This window comes from Oncorhynchus tshawytscha, linkage group LG01, assembly GCF_018296145.1.
Source record: "Oncorhynchus tshawytscha isolate Ot180627B linkage group LG01, Otsh_v2.0, whole genome shotgun sequence".
Lineage (NCBI taxonomy): Eukaryota > Metazoa > Chordata > Actinopteri > Salmoniformes > Salmonidae > Oncorhynchus > Oncorhynchus tshawytscha.
In genome coordinates this window covers 80,198,627-80,220,458 of record NC_056429.1, presented here as the reverse complement: position 1 = coordinate 80,220,458, position 21,832 = coordinate 80,198,627, and the positions used below count along the sequence as shown (strand labels likewise).

General features: G+C 42.4%; 1 protein-coding gene and 1 long non-coding RNA gene across 7 annotated transcripts in view; one reads left to right on the top strand and one right to left on the bottom strand.

Moving 5' to 3' along the window:
• Positions 1 to 21,832, bottom strand: part of baiap2b (BAR/IMD domain containing adaptor protein 2b) — a 174,495-nt gene that overhangs the window by 45,376 nt on the left and 107,287 nt on the right. For all 6 annotated transcript variants that reach the window (XM_024431506.2, XM_024431514.2, XM_024431538.2 and 3 more), the window contains 2 exons: positions 4,092 to 4,244; positions 1,225 to 1,461 (listed from right to left, as the gene is read on the bottom strand). In XM_024431506.2, the coding sequence (XP_024287274.2) occupies positions 1,225 to 1,461; positions 4,092 to 4,244 (390 nt within the window). The remainder of the gene's footprint in view (positions 1 to 1,224; positions 1,462 to 4,091; positions 4,245 to 21,832) is intronic.
• Positions 15,924 to 18,782, top strand: LOC112257746. The gene is made up of 4 exons (XR_002954638.1): positions 15,924 to 16,223; positions 18,257 to 18,295; positions 18,387 to 18,412; positions 18,575 to 18,782. It is a non-coding gene; the product is annotated as an uncharacterized LOC112257746 (long non-coding RNA).

Below are 21,832 nucleotides of genomic sequence, written 5' to 3'. Positions count from 1 at the left end.
GCCCCCTAGCTTCAAGAGGTTAAATGTCTTACGTCGGCCATGGTGAAGGAGAGCCCACAGTCCTTGGTAGTGGGCAGCGTCGGTGGCACTGTGTTATCCACAAAGTGGGCGAAGGTGTTTAGCTTGTCCGGGAGCAAGACGTCGTTGTGCGCTACGTGGCTGGTTTTCCCTTTCTAGTCCGTGATTGTCTGTAGACCCTGACACATACGTCTCTGTACTGACATTTTGCCTGTTTGTCTTATGTAGGGAATAACTACAGTGTTTCTATTCAGCCATATTCCCAGTCACCTTGCCATGGTTAAATGTGGTGGTTTTCCCTTTCAGTTTTGCAAGGTTTGGGATAGGTTTAAAACATTACTTTCGGGCACTCATTACAAAGGGTTAAGAAAAGGGTTAAGGTTTGGGATAGGGATAAAACCAAAAATAAAAAAACATTGTCCACTACTGGTATCAAACACGTAAGATAGTGATCCAGAGTCATGGGACTACGCCCATCCACAACCCTAGTCTACTGGATGGTAATAGTGCTCACTGTTGCCCCTAGTGGACAATTTGGAAGGCATTTCCCGATGTCCTCAGGACATGGACAGTCGTCCAATTTCGACCTCAATCTTGAATTACCTAGCTGACAGAATAGCTGGTGGTGTTAATTTAATTAAGGTTCGTCATTAGAGCTGCAGCCCACAAACCTGCTGTGTGCTTCAAGACTCAAGAATACCCACTCAATCACTGATGCAACACACTGTTACAGAGGTTCGTACACAAACACAGGCACTCACACAAAGCTCTTCAAAGCTTCATAATCAAAAACACAATTAGTGATGATGAGCAACAATTGATGCCTGTGGCACTCGATGAGCTGAATGTTTCTCCACGCCAATAGGGCTGAAAAACCATAGCAGCTCTATGTAGATGTAGGATCTTCATTTCAGCCACTTTGTTACAGCAGGAAAATCATCCTGCAGCAACAGGAAATGTGAATTATTATGTGAAATATAATGACTGGAAAACTCTTGTAGGGGTTGATACATTTTTCATTAGGGCAAACCAAGTCTGTCATTTTAAAGTGGAAATGACAAACTTTAGAATCCCCTCTAAACCTTGAATACTCTTCAAGTTTGCATTTCATGCTGTGCAGGAACCTTATCAATGATCAAAATAGATCCTACATCTGTAGCTGTACCAAGGTAATAGCACAGTAACATCTTAGTAACAGTGACCCACCTGTTGGGCCATTAGTGCAGCCAGCTCGGGGGGTACAGGCAGAGGCTTGGCCCCGGGGATTGGGTCAGAGATGAGCAGGTTGCCCTTGGAGCCGTGGTGAGTGTGGGAGCCGGACGCCAGGGTACCCCCTGTAGAGGTCATCTGCTGAGCCAGGAGCATGGCACGGTCAGGCAGCTTGGTAGGGTCAGCACACGCCTGCTGCCATGCTGGGATCTTTTGGGCTAGAAGGTCCTTACCCTGGAGAAGAGTGGTAAATAAATACAAAGGGAGAGAAAGGTGAGACAGGTGAAAGGTGAAAGGTGAGACATTGTGTCAGGGTGAGATAGGTGAATATAGAGATGTTCTGGTGATGGAAGAGGAGTGATTAACAAGGTGTTCCTTTGAACCCACTCAAAAGGTAAGTGATGTGAGGTATGTGTATTTAAGGAGATTTATCAGAAGACTATAGGGTTATAAAGATCAGGAGAAACTGTTAAACAAATCGTTATACTGTGAAAGGTTCACTGATTGAGAACATAACTACATTATCACATCCCAGAGAGAAAGAGAGAGAGAGAGCGAGAAAGAGAGAGAAAGAGCGAGAGAGAGGAGAGAAAGAGAGGGAGAAGGAGAAGAGAGAGAGATAGAGAGAGAATGAGAGAGAGAGCTTCACCTCACACCCTCTGCCATATCACCAAACCAAGACATCTTTCTCTCTCGGCTCTGACAGCTCTTCTACGGTATCTATTGGCTGTGGAGCTGAAGCAGCCGTTTCAGCACAAAGCTGTTCACCAGCAGCCTCCCAGGATTATAACACTCAAGGCAGCCTGCGACACCATCTGTAGCCTCTAGGCCTTTCCTCCAGCTCTCTCATCAACTCTGGGTTTCCTGCTCTAGCTTACCTCTGATCAGTTTTACCCCCACATCCACTCGTTAAAGCTTTCTGAGTTTAACACAAACTGTAGTACTCAGCAGGGTTGCCAGATTTCTCCATAAACTTAAACACTCTTAGAACACTCTTAGAACCCTTTTTTCTTTGGCTGTCCCCATAGGAGAACCCTTTAGTGTTCCATGTAGAACCCTTTTGGGTTCCATGTTGAACCATATGTTGAAAATGTTCTACATGGAAACCAAAAGAGTTCTAACTTGAACCAAAATGATTCTACCTAGAACCAAAAAGGGTTCTTAAAAAGGGTTCTCCTATGAGGACAGCAAAATAACACATTTAGGTTCTAAATAGCACATTGAGTGTGCCCATTGATACCAAATACCAATTACATTTGTTTGACTGTCAGACAGTATTTATCCAAGTGACATATCTCCCGAGTGGCGCAGTGGTCTAATGCACTGCATCTCAGTCCTAGAGGTGTCACTACAGACCCTGGTTCAATTCCAGGCTGTATCACAAATGGCCGTGATTGGGAGTCCCATAGGGCGGCACACATTTGGCCCAGCGTCATCTGGGTTAGGGCTTGGCCGGTGTCGGCTGTCATTGTAAATAAGAATTTTTCTTAACTGACTTGTCTAGTTAAATAAAGGATCAATTTAAAAAATATATCCTTCAATCTTTGTTACTATTTGTCTCTCTGTCCATAGCGTACATAAATATGTCTACCCTTGTTGTCTTCCTTATCGCATTCTGTGTACCAATCAGAGTACTCGTCCTTGGTCTCTCTCTGTTGGTGGACCGGATAGCGGTGCCAGAAGGTGACTAAGCTCCCAGTTGGCAGTATTGCCTAGGTAATGTACCGTGTCTTGTGTGCGTGGTAGTGTGGCCTGTGGAGCACCTTGCCAGAGAGATGATATAAACTCCACTGGCAGATGGTCTGCCTCTTCATCTTTCATCTCAATACACTTCTTCAACCTGCTCGTTTCGGTTCCCCTGCTCCTACTCATTCACCTTCATTATGGCTGTCTTATACATGGAGGGCACGACCATACCATATTAAATTGCAGTGTTCTACAGAGTGGACTAATATATATATATATATATATATATATATATATATATATATATATGAGAGAAAGAGAGAGAGAGAGAACCTGTCTGAAGAGTGGGTCCTCTCTCACACACTCGTCCTATGTGACTCATACAATACGCCCTCAATCGTTCTGTCTTTGTCTCCCTACAACTTCTTTTCATATACAATCTCTCGTTCTCCATATTTACCTTTTCACTGAGTCTTTCGAAACCGCTTCTAAACTAATTCTCTCTCCCCCTCCTTTCTTTCTCTCTATTCCTCTTTCCCTTGATCTCAAACTCTCTCTCTCTGCTCTCTTTCCCTTGATCTCAAACTCTCTCTCTCTCTGCTCTCTTTCCCTTGATCTCAAACTCTCTCTGCTCTCTTTCCCTTGATCTCAAACTCTCTCTCTCTCTCTGTGCTCTCTTTCCCTTGATCTCTCTCTCTCTCTCTTTCTCTCTCTCTCTTTCTCTGCACCCCTTCCCTTCATATCCTCTCCTCCTCTCGCTTTCCACTGCTCAGTCTTTCAACATTCTCTCACCCCCTTCCCCTCCTCTTCTCCTCACTCCTCCTGCTCTCCTCCACCTCCCACTGCTCAGTGTCTCAGCTCCCTTCACCCCCCTTCCCCTCCTCCACCTCTCCTCCTCTCTCATCCCACTGCTCAGTCTATCAGCTCCCCTCATCCCCATCCCCTCCTCTCCTCCTCACCCCCATCCCCTCCTCTCGTTTCTTATCTTCCTCCACCTCTCTCAGCTCACTACTCAGTCACTGCTCAGTCACTAGATAGCACCTTCTAGACAGTGTAGGGTGGAAAAATGTCAGTGCTCCCTGCCTATTCCCTTCGGATCTTAACCAGGAGAGTTTCCAACCCTAGGTACAGAAACGGTTGACACGTAGATGAAAAGGGAAAAGTCAGACTTTGCTCACTTTGCTGTGGTAGGAGCTGCTGTTCTTGGCCACGGCACACTGTCTATCCACCAGGAAACAGTACCTCCTCCTCTCCTCTGACAGTGCATTCTTGTAGCCCTCTGCTGTGTACTGGTCCAGGTCACTCTGCTTGCTGCTGATGGTCTCAACATACTGAGGAGAGAGAGAGAGGAAGGGAGGAGCATGGGGACGGGATGAGCAGAAGCCATAAGGATAGCATATCATGAAGTTGCCCCTAAGTCTAGAATCTTGACACCAATCTAAGGTCAGTTTTGTGTGTGTGTGTTTATGTCTCAATGGTTAAGGTTAGTATTGTCTTATTTCCTAGACACAGTATGTACTTAGGAGCAACATTTGTGTCTGTTTGAATCTTCCCACCTAAACGGATTCAAGATGTGTGGACCTAGAATAAGGTGTCAGCAGCTAAACCAGTGGGGACAATATTGACAGAGAACAGCACATAAACATTCTATATATTCTGATTCACTGCTAAACAATGAATGGTACACAATGGAGCACTAATTTCCCAGTGGTACACAATGGAGCACTAATTCCCCAGTGGTACACAATGGAGCACTAATTCCCTAGTGGTACACAATGGAGCACTAATTCCCCAGTGGTACAAAATGGAGCACTAATTCCCTGCCTGATTAGAACAAAATGGCCAATACATTATACATTAAAGTCATTAGTCATTAAAGCAATAAGGCCTGAGGAAGTGTGGTATATGGCCTATATAACACGGATAGGGGCTGTTCTTACCCATGACGCAATGTGGAGTGCCTGGATACAGCCCATAGCCCTGGCAAATTGGCAATATTTCACAAACCCCAGAGGTGCCTTATTGCTATTATAAACTGTTTACCAACATAATTGGAGAGGTAAAAATATATGTTTTGTCATACCTGTGGTATATGATCTGATATACCACGACTTTCAGTCAATCAGCATTCAAGGCTCGAATCACCTAGTTTATAATGTACATTAGTTTAATGATGTTAATGACACAGAGCCCAGCCTAAGACAAGAACAAATTTTGTTCATCCTTTGTTACCATAGAGGTACAATTAGACTCGTCCTGAAAACTTTGTTATCCACACAGTAGTCATCAACAACCAGACAAAGGCATAACAACAAAAACCTTGTTGAATACTTGACTAAAATCTTCCGCAAAAACACTTGTGGGGCTTGATCCTCTAAGTTCACATCAGGGAGACACAAACACGCCCACACATAAACGCACGCGCATCATATACACACAAACGCGCACACATACACAGGGGTCGCAGATAGAAATGTCAGCCCCATTACAGAACTCATTAAGGCAATGTGAGCAGGTGTTTACTGAAAATTCACAACTTCCCATTTACCACTCCCCACACTGCTACCCTGGAGCTTTCTGTTTCCCTTTCATCTCTCTGTCCCTCCCCGTCTCCCTCCGCCCCTCAGAATGATGCACAGTCAGAGATGCTGTATGATACCTGCATGAAGACACTATCCACTTCAAAGTGTTTCTTCTCTGAGAATGTTACACAATAGGATCCCTCCCTCCCACATTGTTACACAATAGGATCCCTCCCTCCCACATTGTTACACAATAGGATCCCTCCCTCCCACATTGTTGCACAATTGGATCCCTCCCTCCCACATTGTTACACAATAGGATCCCTCCCTCCCACATTGTTACACATTATGATCCCACCCTCCCACATTGTTACACATTATGATCCCTCCCTCCCACATTGTTACACATTATGATCCCTCCCTCCCACATTGTTACACAATAGGATCCCTCCCTCCCACATTGTTACACATTATAGATCCCTCCCTCCCACATTGTTACACATTATGATCCCTCCCTCCCACATTGTTACACAATAGGATCCCTCCCTCCCACATTGTTACACATTATGATCCCTCCCTCCCACATTGTTACACAATAGGATCCCTCCCTCCCACATTGTTGCACAATAGGATCCCTCCCTCCCACATTGTTACACATTATGATCCCTCCCTCCCTCACACATTGTTACACATTATGATCCCTCCCTCCCTCACACATTGTTACACATTATGATCCCTCCCTCCCTCACACATTGTTACACAATAGGATCCCTCCCTCCCTCACACATTGTTACACATTATGATCCCTCCCTCCCTCACACATTGTTACACATTATGATCCCTCCCTCCCTACACATTGTTACACAATAGGATCCCTCCCTCCCTCCCTCACACATTGTTACACATTATGATCCCTCCCTCCCTCACACATTGTTACACAATAGGATCCCTCCCTCACACATTATTACACAATATGATCCCTCCCTCACACATTACTACACAATAGGATCCCTCCCTCACACATTATTACACAATAGGATCCCTCCCTCACACATTGTTACACAATAGGATCCATCCCTCCCTCCCTCCCTCCCTCCCACATTGTGACACAATAGGATCCCTCCCTCACACATTGTGACACAATAGGATCCCTCCCTCACACATTATTACACAATAGGATCCCTCCCTCACACATTATTACACAATAGGATCCATCCCACACACATTGTTACACAATATGATCCCTCCCTCACACATTATTACACAATAGGATCCCTCCCTCACACATTGTTACACAATATGATCCCTCCCTCACACATTATTACACAATAGGATCCCTCCCTCACACATTGTTACACAATTGATCCCTCCCTCACACATTATTACACAATAGGATCCCTCCCTCCCACATTGTTACACAATAGGATCCCTCCCTCCCACATTGTTACACAATAGGATGCCTCCCTCCCACATTGTTACACAATATGATCCCCCTCCCTCCCACATTATTACACAATAGGATCCCTCCCTCACACATTGTTACACAATAGGATCCCTCCCTCCACATTGTTACACAATATGATCCCTCCCTCCCACATTATTACACAATAGGATCCTCCCTCCACATTGTTACACAATAGATCCCTCCCTCCCACATTGTTACACAATAGGATGCCTCCCTCCCACATTGTTACACAATAGGATGCCTCCCTCCCACATTGTTACACAATAGATCCCTCCCTCACACATTGTTACACAATATGATCCCTCCCTCACACATTATTACACAATAGGATCCCTCCCTCACACATTGTTACACAATAGGATCCCTCCCTCCCACATTGTTACACAATAGGATCCCTCCCTCCCACATTGTTACACAATTGGATCCCTCCCTCCCACATTGTTACACAATATGATCCCTCCCTCCAACATTGTTTCACAATAGGATCCCTCCCTACAACATTGTTTCACAATAGGATGCCTCCCTCCCTCCTCACCATAGTTGAACCATCAGCGATGACATGACTACACAGTGTGACTGTGGCCTCCGCTTTCAGTAACGAGCCTAATGACTCAGAGATGATTAAGAAGAGGTGACAAACACACAGACGCCCAGCCGTTCCTTTATTCTCTCTCATCTGTGTGTATGTAGACTGATTACAGAGAAAGGAAAAACACTTTAGGAGTTTAATTAGCTTTCAGTGCAGCAGGTTGATGGAACGACAAAGAGGATAATGTTCTTTTCATCTGCGCCGTTAGGGGTGGGTTTCAGGGGCTGCATCCCCAAATGCCTTTGGCCCACCTTTTTTTTTGATGGTCGAAAAAAAAACATGCGCTGATGTGCTTTAGGACCATGCAGATGCCTCGGAACAGGCGGGCAGGCTGTTTTTTATTCTGCACCCAGAGGTTTCTAAAGCCAGTGTGGCATGTTGAATTTGTTTTCTTCCTTTGAATTTGGCTCTAGCATGTGAACGGTTTGGGCCATTAGCTATTATGACCCCCAAATGAAAGTTAAGACTCTCAGGAACATATATGTGCCTTCCCCTCCCCTCTACAACGTTTACAAGTTACACAAGACTCATTAGAAGGGACTTTGACAAAAAATAGCACAGAATGGCTGGGGGAAAGGAATTGAATGCAATTCTGATATTTTTGCTATGAATTTGGCTCCCGCCTTGGAACAGTTTGGGCTATTAGCAAATATGACCCCATTCCTGAAAGCTAAGACTCTCAGGAACACATCTTTTGTTCTAAGAAATATGAAATACACAATAATTGCCTGATGATCTTCCTTCCTAAATTTTAGGCCTCACTCTCTCCTTAGGCCTCACACCCCCGTATCTGAGATACCTACTGCAGCCCTCATCCTCCACATACAACACCCGTTCTGCCAGTCACATTCTGTTAAAGGTCCCCAAAGCACATACATCCCTGGGTCGCTCCTCTTTTCAGTTTGCTGCAGCTAGCGACTGGAACGGGCTGCCAAAACACTCAAACTGGAGTCATCTCCATCTCTTCATTCAAAGACTCAATCATGGACACTTACTGACAGTTGTGGCTGCTTTGCGTGATGTATTGTTGTCTCTACCTTCTTGCCCTTTGTGCTGTTGTCTGTGCCCAATAATGTTTGCACCAGGTTTTGTGCTGCTATCATGTTGTGCTGCTACCATGCTGTGTTGTTGTCTTAGGTCTCTCTTTATGTAGTGTTGTGGTGTATCTCTTGTCGTCATGTGTGTTTTGTCCTCTATTTCTATTACATTTTCAATCCCAACTCCTGTCCTCGCAGTAGGCCTTTTGCCTTTTGGAAGGCTGTCATTGTATTTTATTTATTTATTTAACCTTTATTTAACTAGACAAGCCAGCTAAGAAGAAATTCTTATTTACAATGATGGCCTACACCGGCCAAACCCGGACAACACTGGGCCAATTGTGCACCGCACTATGGGACTCTCAATCACGACCGGTTGTGATACAGCCTGGATTCAAACCAGGGTGTCTATAGGGAGACCTCTAGCACTGAGATGCAGTGGCTTAGACGGCTGTGCCAATTGAGAGCCCAAACTCACAAGCTGCCTATGTTCAGAGAGGAAGAGGCAAAGTGAGAGAGCTCACTCTCGCCAAATTCTGTCTAGAATAAGTCCAATGCGTTTCTATGGGCATAATATGCAGACAGTTTGTCGCCTGCATTCCCGCATGTGGGACAATGACACTCATTGTTAGGGTAGAGATGTGAGCATCTCGTCATTATACTGTATACAGATCTCTGGTTTCAGCCTCTCGTGAATTGGAAAGGAAAGTTGGTGGGTGTACAGTGCTCTGTTAGATTGCTGGCTTCCCCTAAAGTAAATCCATGTTTTGTCCAAATTATATAATTACCCGTTTAAATAAAAACATTCAAAATACTTCACCAGAGAGCATGACTTAGCCACAGAAGATCATTAGCCTCTTAAAAGCATACAGTTGTTTCAAATCACAAGTGTGTAGGCCTACGCCTATTTGGGAAGCCCGCAATTTGGGTAGTGTTCGTGGCAATAGGTCTAGCTGATTGAGTTGTGGCTGTCAGTGAAAAGCATCTAAAATATATGTGTTAAGATAATGTTTGAGTATAATTTCAAATGTTGCAACAAGAAGATAGGAAGGGGTGTGTGGCGAAGCCATGGCCTGTCTCGCTCCCGAATACATGCACTCAGTTCTCCAGAATGAACTCAGCTGGCTCCCGACAATTCTTGCATAATCATTGTTTCATTCTGTAATTGTTTGGCCTTTTATTTTTGATCAATTCCCCATTACATATGTCACCAGTAGGCCTAGTAATTTTACCTTTAATCCATGTCATTTGGTTACATACATTTCTGTTAATGCATGTAGTAATTGCAGTCATTTATCTGGCCTGCTGCGTGCAAATGTAGGAGAGTGCCGATTTGGCAATGTCTGATTTCTGATTGTCTTAACTCACCAAGTCCAACACTAATAAGCTGAGCCTCTCATCCATTTTTTTCTTCACCTCACATATCGTAAACAAAGTCTGTTTTTTTAACATCCATGATAGCTCCTCAGTATTTGAAAAATCTTTCCAACGCTCCTTGCCTCCATAATCACCAAGCCTCTGTGTGAAAAATCTAAATATCATGATCTGATCCCATATATCCAGTGGAAACTTCATAAAAAACAGCTGTCTGTACCGAGCTAACTGGTGCGGAAAATCTGAGGGTTGATACTATGTTGCAAGTTCGCTAGCGACAGCTTCTGGCCGGACCCATTAGATGATTTGATATAACGTTGCACTTCACCAGCAATATCTCAAGTGAAAGGGAGGCAAGGAGGCAGGGAGGCAGAGTAGAGAGATGAATGTGATTGAAAGAACCAGAATTTTCATCAGGATATTTTCTACTGTTTTTATTTGTCGGCTTTAGGCCTATGTATTTTACTTAGTTGACAATGGAAGTTATAGGCCTACAGCTCCCTCTCCGAGTTCTATGTGCTCATTTCTTTAGCTGCCATTGGACCACAGTGTATCAATGTGTCCATATGGCAGAGGCTGGTGCTCTCGCCTTAGTTGAATTAAATTTTTATGATAAACCACGTGATAATTTGGGCTCCCGAGTGGCACAGTGGTCTAAGGCACGGCATCTCAGTGCTAGAGGCATCACTACAGACCCTGGTTCGATTCCAGGCTGCATCACAACCGGCCGAGATTGGGAGTCCCATGGGGTGGCACACAATTGGCCCAGCGTCATTAGGCCGTCATTGTAAATAAGAATTTGTTCTTCACTGACTTGCCTAATTAATTAAAGGAAAGATTGTGATTTTGAGAAACAAAAAAAAATCATAACTGTCACGCAGATCGCTAGAAATGGTAGGCTAAATTGCAAGCTTCCCAAACTCACAAACTGCCTATGTTCTTTACTATAACATGCATTGAAAAAAATCTGTTCTCTCCTGTTGCAACAAGCATCTCTCTCTCTCATCTGTCACACGTTTCTGATGTGTGATGTACAGTATGTACGCTGTGTCGTCGATGAAAACACCATCTGGGAAACACATCTGTGCATCAGCCACAGGGAGGAGCTACTGAGTCAGTTACACCACAGATATCACACCCACATCTATCAAAGAGAAGGACTCCCTGTACCTGGTACCCACACACGCTGTGAAAAAGAACAGAAATTCGACAGGGAAGGATCAGGCATTTTCTGATGCCTCCATATATGGCAACCCTGCTGTGACTGGGGGCTTAAATAGACTTTAGCACAGGTATCCCAGGACAAATGACATGGACACAAAAAGAGGTGGAATACAAAAAAATGAACAGAGATGAAAAACTGCAGGAGAAGATGGGGGGGTGGATGTGGGGTTGCTATATGTATCACGGAGAGAGAGGGGAATGATAACACGATAGCATGCTAAAGCACACAGATTATTATTATCGCGGTGTGGTGCCAAAGGCTTAGGGTGCTTCAGACAGCAGAGAGAGAGACAGCAGAGCGAGAGAGAGAGAGAGAGATAAAGAGAGAGAGAAATAAAGAGAGAGAGAGAGAGATAAAGAGAGAGATAAAGAGAGAGAGAGAGATAAATAGAGAGATAAAGAGAGAGAGAGTTAAAGAGAGAGAGCGAGAAAGACAGAGAGAGATATAGTGAGAGAGAGAGAGAGAGAGAGAAAGATAAAGTGAGAGAAATGGGGACACAGAGATCTAGATAGAGAGATTGAGATAGAGAGATAGAAGTTGAGGTTGAGAATAGATAGAGATAACAGAGTGTGTTGGATGTGTATGGGGATTATCGAACGTAAACTACTGAGATAGTAGGGATGGGGAGAGGATGTAGGGGAGGTAGAAAAAAATAGGTATACAGTGCAGTCAGAAAGTATTTAGACCCCTTGACTTTTTCCACATTTTCTTACGTTAAAGCCTTATTCTAAAATTGCTGAACTTTTTCCCCCTCATCAATCTACACAAAATACCCCAGAATGACAAAACAAAAACAGGTTTTTAGAAATGTTAGCAAATTTAACTGAAATATTACATTTACATAAGTATTCAGACCCTTTACTCAGTACTTTGTTGAAGCACCTTTGGCAGTGATTACAGCCCCTAGTCTCCTTGGGTAGGACACTACGTGAGCTTGGCACACCTTTTCCTCCAGACGTGACGCTTGGCATTCAGGCCAAAGAGTTCAATCTTGGTTTCAACAGACCAGAGAATCTTGTTTCTTATGGTCTGAGAGTCCTTTAGGTGTCTTTTGGCAAACTCCAAGCAAGCTTTCATGTGCCTTTAACTGAGGAGTGGATTCCGTCTGACCACTCTACCATAAAGGCCTGATGGAATGCTGCAGAGATTGTTTTCCTTCTAAGGTTCTCCCATCTCCAAAGAGGAACTCTGGAGCTCTGTCAGAGTGACCTTCTCCCCCGATTGGTCAGTTTGGCTGGGCGGCCAGCTCTAATAAGAGTCTTGGTGGTTCCAAACTTCTTCCATTTAAAAATGATGGAGGCCACTGTGTTCTTGGGGACCATCAGTGCTGCATAAATGTTTTGGTACCCTTCCCCAGATCTGTGCCTCGGCACAATCCTGTCTCGGAGCTCTACAGACTCCTTTGACCTCATAGCTTGGTTTTTGCTCTCACATGCACTGTCAAAATCAAATTTCAAATCACATTTTTAAATCAAATCTAACTTTATTGGTCACACACATTTTTATCAGATGTTATTGCAGGTGTAGTGAAATGCTTGTGTTCCTAGCTCCAACAGTGCAGTAATGTCTAACAATTCACAACAATAGACACAAATCTAAAAGTGAAATAATGGAATTAAGAAATACAGAAATATTAGGACGAGCAATGTCGGAGTGGTACTGACTAAAGTTCAGTTGAACAGAATACAGTATAAACCATACATATGAAATGAGTAAAGCAGTATGTAAACATTATTAAAGTGACTAGTGTTCCATTATTAAAGTGTCCAGTGATTCCATGTCTATAGGGCAGCAGCCTCTAAGGGTCAGGGTTGAGTAACTGGGTGGTAGCTGGCTAGTGATGGCTATTTAACTTCTTATGGCTGGGGGCAGTATTGAGTAGCTTGGATGAATAAGGTGCCCAGAGGTGCCCAGAGTAAACGTCCTGCTCCTCAGTCCCAGTTGCTAATATATGCATGTTATTAGTATATTTGGATAGAAAACACACTGAAGTTTCTAAAACCGTTTGAATGATATCTGTGAATATAACAGAACGCATATGGCAGGCAAAAACCTGAGAAAAAATCCAACCAGGAAATGGAAATCTGAGGTTGGTCGATTTTCAACTCAGCCCCTATTGAAGATACAGTGGGATATTGGTAATCTTGCACTTCCTAAGGCTTCCACTAGATGTCAACCGTCTCTAGAAACTTGTTTGAGGCTTCTACTGTGAAGGGGGGCTGAATGAGAGGGGAATGAGTCAGAGGTCTGCCAGCAGCCACGAGCTGGTCACACGCATTCACATGAGAGATAGCTCCCGTTCCTTTGCTTTTCTGAAGACAAAGGAATACTCTAGTTGGAACATTATTGAAGTTTTATGTTAAAAACATCCTAAAGATTGATTCTATACATCGTTTGACATGTTTCTACGGACTGTAACGGAACTTTTTGACATTTCGTCTGCAACTAGTGAACGCGCTTCATGAGTTTTGATTTGTTTACCAAAAACGCTGACAAAAGTAGCTATTTGGACATAAATGATGGACATTATCGAACAAACATTTATTGTGGAACTGGGATTCCTGGGAGGGCATTCTGACGAAGATCATCAAAGGTAAGTGAATATTTATAATGTAATTTCTGACTTCTGGTGACTGCACAATATGACGGATATCATTTTAGCTTGTTGGTCTCTGAGCGCCGTACTCAGATTATTGCATGGTTTGCTTTTTCCGTAAAGCTTTTTTAAAATCTGACACAGCGGTTGCGTTAAGGAGAGCTTTATCTATATTGCCATGTAATAACACTTGTATTTTCATCAACATTTATAATGAGTATTTCTGTAAATTGATGTGGCTCTCTGCAAAATCACTGGATGTTTTTGGAACTAGTGAACATAACGTGCCAATGTATACTGAGATCTTTTTATATAAATATGAACTTTTGAACAAAACATACATGTATTGTGTAACATGAAGTCCTATGAGTGTCATCTGATGAAGATCATCAAAGGTTAGTGATTAATTCTATGTCTATTTCTGATTTATGTAACTCCGCTGTTTGGCTAGAAAAATGGCTGTGTTTTTCTGTGATATGGCTCTGAACTAACAATTGTTTGTGGTGCTTTCACTCTAAAGCCTATTTGAAGTCGGACACTGTGGTGGGATTAACAACAAGATTACCTTTAAAATGGTATAAGATACTTGTATGTTTGAGGAATTGTAATTATGAGATTTCTGTTGTTTTTTGAATTTGGCGCCCTGCACTTTCACTGGCTGTTGTCATATCGTTCCTGTTAATGGGATCTCAGCCCTAAGAAGTTTTAACAGTCTGTCCTTGAGATAGAAGCTGTTTTTCAGTCTCTCGGTCCCAGCTTTGATGCACCTGTACTGACCTCGCCTTCTGGATGATACCGGGGTGAGCAGGCCATGGCTCGGGTGGTTGATATCCTTGATTATGTTTTTGGCCTTCCTGTGACATCGGGTTCTGTAGGAAGGCCAAAAAGATCATTGAGGACATCAACCACCTGAGCCACGGCCTGGTCACCCTATATAGACAGGTCTGTGCCTTTTCAAATCATGTCCAATACATTTAATTACCACAGGTGGACGCCAATCAAGTAGAAACATCTCAAGGATGATCAATGGAAACAAGACGCACCTGAGCTCAATTTCGAGTCTCATAGCAAAGGGTCTGAATACTTACATGTATGTAAATAAGGTATATACATTTTTTATTACTGAAAACATGTTTTCAGATTGTCATTTTGGGGTATTGTGTGTGTAGATTGCTGATGAAGTAAACGTATTTAATCCATTTTAGAATAAGGCTGTAATGTAACAAAATGTGGAAAAAGTCAAGGGGTCTGAATACTGTCCAAAGGTGTATAGGTGTATATACACTATTTACTACTTTATTTATGCTATAATGTATTATACTATATTACTATTTATATTACTATTTTTGACAAGCTCTGCAACATCCAACCAACATACATGATAGACATGACATGTTACTACTATCACAGCATTTTCGTCCGATATTGTTATCAGGCAAACTATTTCTGCCGAGAAAATACCGTACGAATACCTGTAGCATGTTGTGGAAATTCATACTGAGAGAGACTTTGTAATTTCTTATATTATTTGTTAAGTGTTAATTGTTAAATATCAAACATATCAGGTAAATACGTAATTTTTTCTCTCACAAGCATCAAGAGGCTACAGCCTATTGCATGTTGAGCACCTGCACATTATTATGTCACCAACTACATACCCCCAATACAGCTTATATAAACAATACAAAAAAAAGATCCGAAATAGTACAGGCCATACATTAGATGCTTGATATAGTCCGACAGTACATTAAAGTACATGTTCTCTACTCGCTGTTCAGTTTATGATAGCAGTATTTCATCTTTTATCTGCCAAGTACGGCTTAAATGTCATGTAATATAATTGTATCTGAATAATTAAAGTACTATTAATACATTTAGCATTTGGTGGGGGTCTCCATGTGGCGATCTCTCTCTCTGTAGAGTAAAATCTAATGCGTGAGAGGACCTTCTCAGCTGTCAATCAAACAGGCCATGCCCCACATACACGCACAGCCTGGGGGTGACTCTCAATTGTATTTCCTTAATACTTTGTGTCCTACCTCTTGTCCTTAACAAAATGAGGAGAAAAACATTGAAGGTTCCTATACGTTCTGGCTTTGTCCCTAAACCTAACTGTAGTCGACCCAGAAGCCTTAACGGTGGTGGTGGGGGAGCATGGGACTCCTGGTTTGTGTTGACAGGAAGCAGATTCAACAGGAAGAGAAAGGGGGCTGAACTCCAGGGGTTTCAGAGGGCTAAGAACAAAGGGTCATATGGAAGGAATATAACACAACTCGATCACGAGTCACATGTCTGGGGAATGAAGGATTTGGAAGGATTTGGAATAGAGAGTATAAAACAATATATTTTATATTATGCCCCTTGACACATGCTTTAGTCTAACAATGGAGAGAGAGAAGAGAGATCTGAAAAGGAAATGTCAAACCTCAGCTAAATGGATTACGAAATACAAATGGCTCCATACTGAAATGTATGTCAACGGAAATGTCAGATTCCATGAAGGTAAACTTTTAAAACTAGATTATTAACCAGTCAGTTCCTTGATACCTGCAGTACAAAGAGATTAGTTTAATATTGACTCAAATGGAACTTGATTCCTAGAATCATCTTTTATTTATGTCAAGCCGAGGACTAAGCTTGATCTTTTGTCAGACTGTCAGAGCACAGCTTCCTCTGATGTTGTGGAGTTCCTCCCTACAAAACCCTTTAAGAATTTACATCCAACTGACTTATTAACATGACAACAAGAAATGGATCATTCAGAAAAGAGATCACACAGTGGAACAGGGAGGGATGGAGAAATAAAAGTGGGAATGAGAGAGAGAAAGAGGAGTACAGAGAGGGTGAGAGCAGGAGAGAGAAATAGATAGTTGGGGGAAAGAGGAAGGGAGAAACTGGTTTGAATAATTGAAGAAAATAACGGAACTGCAGCAGAACAGAACAAACCCAGACCCCCCCTCCCCCTCTCACTCTCTAATTTTCCCTCCCTCCCTCTCTCGATCTTTCTCTCTCTAACATTCTGCTCTGTCTGTCTCTACAGAGACTGAGTCAGCAGTGGCACCATAGCATCTCTTTCATTCTCCCCACATCAGCCTGAGGGACTGGGGCCCTCAGTAGTCAACACACACACTGCCTCTGTGTTTCTTTCTGACGCACTACCACCCCATCAGCTCTGACGCCATCAAGCTAACGGTTCCAATGCAGAGGGACCTGAAATGTGTGTGTGTGTGTGTGTGTGTGTGTGTGTGTGTGTGTGTGTGTGTGTGTGTGTGTGTGTGTGTGTGTGTGTGTGTGTGTGTGTGTGTGTGTGTGTGTGTGTGTGTGTGTGTGTGTGTGTGTGTGTGTGTGTGTGTGTGTGTGTGTGTGTGTGTGTGTGTGTGTGTGTGTGTGTGTGTGTGCGTGCGTGCGTGCATACTTGTGTTCGTGTGGCATGAGTCAATTCGATCTCTCTTGTTTTCACACGGCAGCACCATGTGCAGTTTCACTCTCACAGAGTTGTTATTATAACTTGCTAATGAGCTGTTTGATTGGCTTTACCACTCTGCTCACATTGTAAATCACCCAGAGGCTGTAGGGATGAAACATGGGCTGATGTGGTTTGTTTCTACTATTTAGAGACATTCTGTGATCGTTCCTCCTCGCAGTTACCAGAGCCTAAGGCAGCAAGAGAGAGCAAAAGAAGAATAGAGGTAGAGAGAGAGAGAGACAGAGAGAAAGAGACATAGAGACAGAGAGAGACTAAACCTTCCATTAAAAGCCATCACCTACAGAGAAATTAACCCAGAGAAGAGCCCCTAAGCAAGCAGGTCCTGGGGCTTTCTTCACAAACATAAACAGACCCCATAGAACCCCAGGGCAGCAACACAATTAGACCCAACCAAATCATGAGCAAACACAAAGATAATTACTTGACACATTGGAAAGGTTTTACAAAAAAACAGCGCAAACTAGAATGCTATTTGGCCCTAAACAGTGAGTACACAGTGGCAGAATACCTGACCACTGTGAATGACCCAAAATGTAGGAAATCTTTGACTATGTACAGACTCAGTGAGCATAGCCTTGCTATAGAGAAAGTCTGCCGAAGGCAGACCTGGCTCTCAAGCGGAGACAGGCTATGTCCACACCACCCACAAAATGAGGTGGAAACTGAGCTGCACTTCCTAACCTCCCGCCAAATGTATGACCATACATTCAAAAAATGTGTGGTTCAACAAGAGTTTTTCTAAGATCCTAAAGTTCTTCAAATAACCATAGGGTTCTTGGCACTGAAAATGCCCCCCAATTGGTTCTCCCAAGAACCCCATATAAGGTGGGGTTCATCAAGGAACCTCCTTAGTTGGTCTGGGTTCTTGCAGGAACCTAACAGCCCGACTGAAACATTTTTGATTTGAAAGGACAGCAGGAGTAGGCACTTAACTGAAAAATGTAAAGATCTCCTCAATTTAAGGTAAGGTTTGACCCTTGTATGATCTAAATTGATATTGTTTTATGGTGATACTATTTTCATATGTGTGCCAATCTTTCTAAAACAGAAAATGGACACATTTCAATGGATATCAATCAACAAAGAGGTAAGAATATATAGGCTATAAGAATATGTTGAAGACTAGCTGAATTGTGTGCTGATGACTGAACTGCTCACTTCTGTCTCTGTGTCTGCAGGTGTACAGACGAGGAGGCATTCAAAGGTATGTTAATTGGTATTGGTATGTTATGCAGATCACAAGGTATCTGTATGAAAACCATTATTAAAACAGTTTTTTTCATTCACATTCACCACAAATACCAAGGTTCTGTCGTGTGCATGTTTTGTTAATCATCTGTATAATTACTATTTGTTGGATTCACAGACTTAACCCTCCCTACACCTTTGATGAATATAACAGGAAACCTGTTTGATCACCATACACTGCAAAATCATTCTGGCTGTGGATATGGAGAACATCAACACATTAACATCAACACGCCAGAGGATATAACCATTGATATTGGGACTGCTGGGAGTTTACCTCGTATTTAGATTTTTAAAATTCTGCTTTGCCACTAAAATCATAATAAACACTGATAACTAAAATATTGTGTTATTGTTATGGGTATTATTATTATTATTCATTATTATTAATAATAATAATAAGGGGAGGAGGGGTAGTTAAAAAACGTACCCCAAAAGGTTCTTCAAAAGGTTATTTGAAGGATCCATTAAAAGGGGTTCTTTGAAGAACCCTTTTAAACAGTTATTCAAAGAACTTACAGATGTTCCCCCACAGTTTCAGTGTGAAGAACACCTAAAGGATACTCCAGGAACCTTTTCTTTTTAGACTGTATTAGAGACACATATTTCCCTCAGATTACACAGACCCACAAAGAATTTGAAAACAAATCCAATTTTGCTAAACTCCGATATCAATTGGGTGAAATACCACAGTGTCACGCCCTGGCCTTAGTAATTTGTGTTTTCTTTATTATTTTGGTCAGGCCAGGGTGTGACATGGGTGATTATGTGTTTGTCTTGTCTAGGGGTTTTGTAGATTGATGGGGTTGTGTGTAGTATAGTATTCTAGGTAAGTCTATGGTTGCCTGGAGTGGTGGGATGGGAAGACCGCAGAGTTCCAATATTATTTTTGTTGTTTACATTTTGATGTTTACATTTTAACTATAAAACAACATGAGCAGGTCTCATAGCCAACAACAGTGAAGCAGTCATTGTGACGTTGAACAATAAGCTGGGAATAGAACGTTCGGAAGGCGAGTTGGTGCCACAGTGCTCAATAGAACTAATCGGAGCTGGCAGGGTGAAAAATGCACTAAAATAAGGCTTGTTTTTTCATGATGACTTTTTATCAGAAAATAACATTGTTAAAAATGTAATTTGTCCAGCCTACTATCTCATCGGATTTCAGAGCATTCTCATCTGAGTGTACCACAGCGCAGAATAATTACGCTCAACACCCGCCGGTGTCAGTAAATGTTGGAAAAAAAGCGTAATTAAATAGTTTCCAGCAGCACATTTACAGTCACGAAAACTGCCTTACCAGCCTTGCTAGGGCGGGTAAAATGTTCAGAGTGGTCTCAACGTTAGCTTGGGTGCTTGACTGCCGTTGTAAGACCAGAACGCACAAATCAACCCTACTCCTTGGCCCGAACATCCAGTGTGCGCTCCAAGAGCGAAACGGTCTGAATTTACAAACTGACAAACACCATAATATTAATCAAATCAATTAAGCCAAATTTCTTAAAATCAATCCCATATACTATGTTGTTGCAAAAAAGGATTTAAATACTCTGGTAATGACAATACAATCAAATGCTTCTCAAAGATGCCCTCTGGTGGTCAAACTAGCAATAACTTGCAGTAACAGAAGAAATGGCTGAGAATTAAATGACGTGCCACAGAATGCTGCATCAGCAGGCAGGGTGTGCTGCAGTATGACAACTTTTAAAGGAGGAACCACTGTAGGAGGAACTACCATGTGAGTATATAATTTAAAATGACATAGAATAATTATATATATATATATATTTAAAGGAAGGAAGACATTCCTTTCTAATTAAACACTGTTGTTTAAAAAAATGGGGCAGGGATAATCTGGAATAGGTACCGCTCTGGCACAAAGTAGCAGATTTTGCCTTAAAAAGGCACATTGAGTGAAGTTTTATTAGCAGAATGTAGAAAGAAATTGGAGAAGTTTGAGGAAACCAAGAAAGGCAAGGCATGTCTAATAGATTGGGGCAAGTTTAGAAAGTGGGAGAGGGAAGCCAAAAGGCAGTCAGAGAGGAAAGTTAAAGGAATAAGGGTGAAATAAAGTAAGAAGAAGAAACAGGGATGGTAAGAAAAGAAGGAGAAACAGGGATGTTGTTGATGATAATGACATTCCACCCCCCTATTATAACCCTGTATCCACTGCACCAACAGCAGCTCACTCAGCCGTCTCCCGCACCGCAGCTCTACCAGCAGACCCCTCGGAGGTGGCCCATGAGCAGTGTAAATCTGTTCCATGCACCACCCGACTCTGGTGTTGATGGACTCTGGGAACATAGTCCACCATCGATGTCCACCCCTACCACGCAGCAAAGTCAATGGTGATACTAGTAGATACTCGCACTGCAATGTCTGTCATAAATTCTAAATCTATGTCCAAACCTCACATGTCAAATGAATGAGTCACCACTGTAGGAGCCTTGGGAGTGACTATGAAATAGTCATTGACAACACATGCATAAACCAACAATTCATTTTGTTCTGCATGTTGTTTTATAAATTTGGCAGGAAGAGATCTTCTCTGTAAATTGAGAATTCATATTCTTTGTAAAGGAAAAGGCCTCACTGTTGTATAGCCTCAGGAGACATGTCATCTCATGATATTGTCCGAAACGGTCTCAACGTGTGATTTGTACTATGCATGGGACGTACAAGATATTGATGGGTCATTATGACCCAACTGACTAAATTCTTAAATGCTTGCAGTTGTTGGAAACAGAAAGGCAGTTTTATGTCACAGACTTACATTGCACCAAACATTTCTCACCAGTGACAAGAGATTTAGATTATGAACAACATTGGCTGACAGGGATCAAAGTACATACACTTAGGTTGGAGTCATTAAAACTTGTTTTTTAACCACTCCAAAAATTTATTGTTAACAAACTATAGTTTTGGCAAGTCGGTTAGGACATCTACTTTGTGCATGACACAAGTCATTTTTCCAATAATTGTTTACAGACAGACTATTTCACTTATAATTCACTGTTTCAGAATTCCAGTGGGTCAGAAGATTACATACCCTGAGTTGACTGTGCCGTGAAACAGCTTGGGAAATTCCAGAAAATGATGTCATGGCTTTAGAAGCTAGGCTAATTGACATCATTTGAGTCAATTGGAGTTGTACCCCTGGATGTATTTCAAGGCCTACCTTCAAACTCAGTGCTTCTTTGCTAGACATCATTGGAAAATCAAAAGAAATGTTTAGAAATCCACAAGTCTGGTTCATCCTTGGGAGCAATTTCCATACGCCTGAAGGTACCACATTCATCTGTAGAAACAATAGTACACAAGTATAAACACCATGGGAACACGCAGTCATCATACCGCTCAGGAAGGAGATGCATTC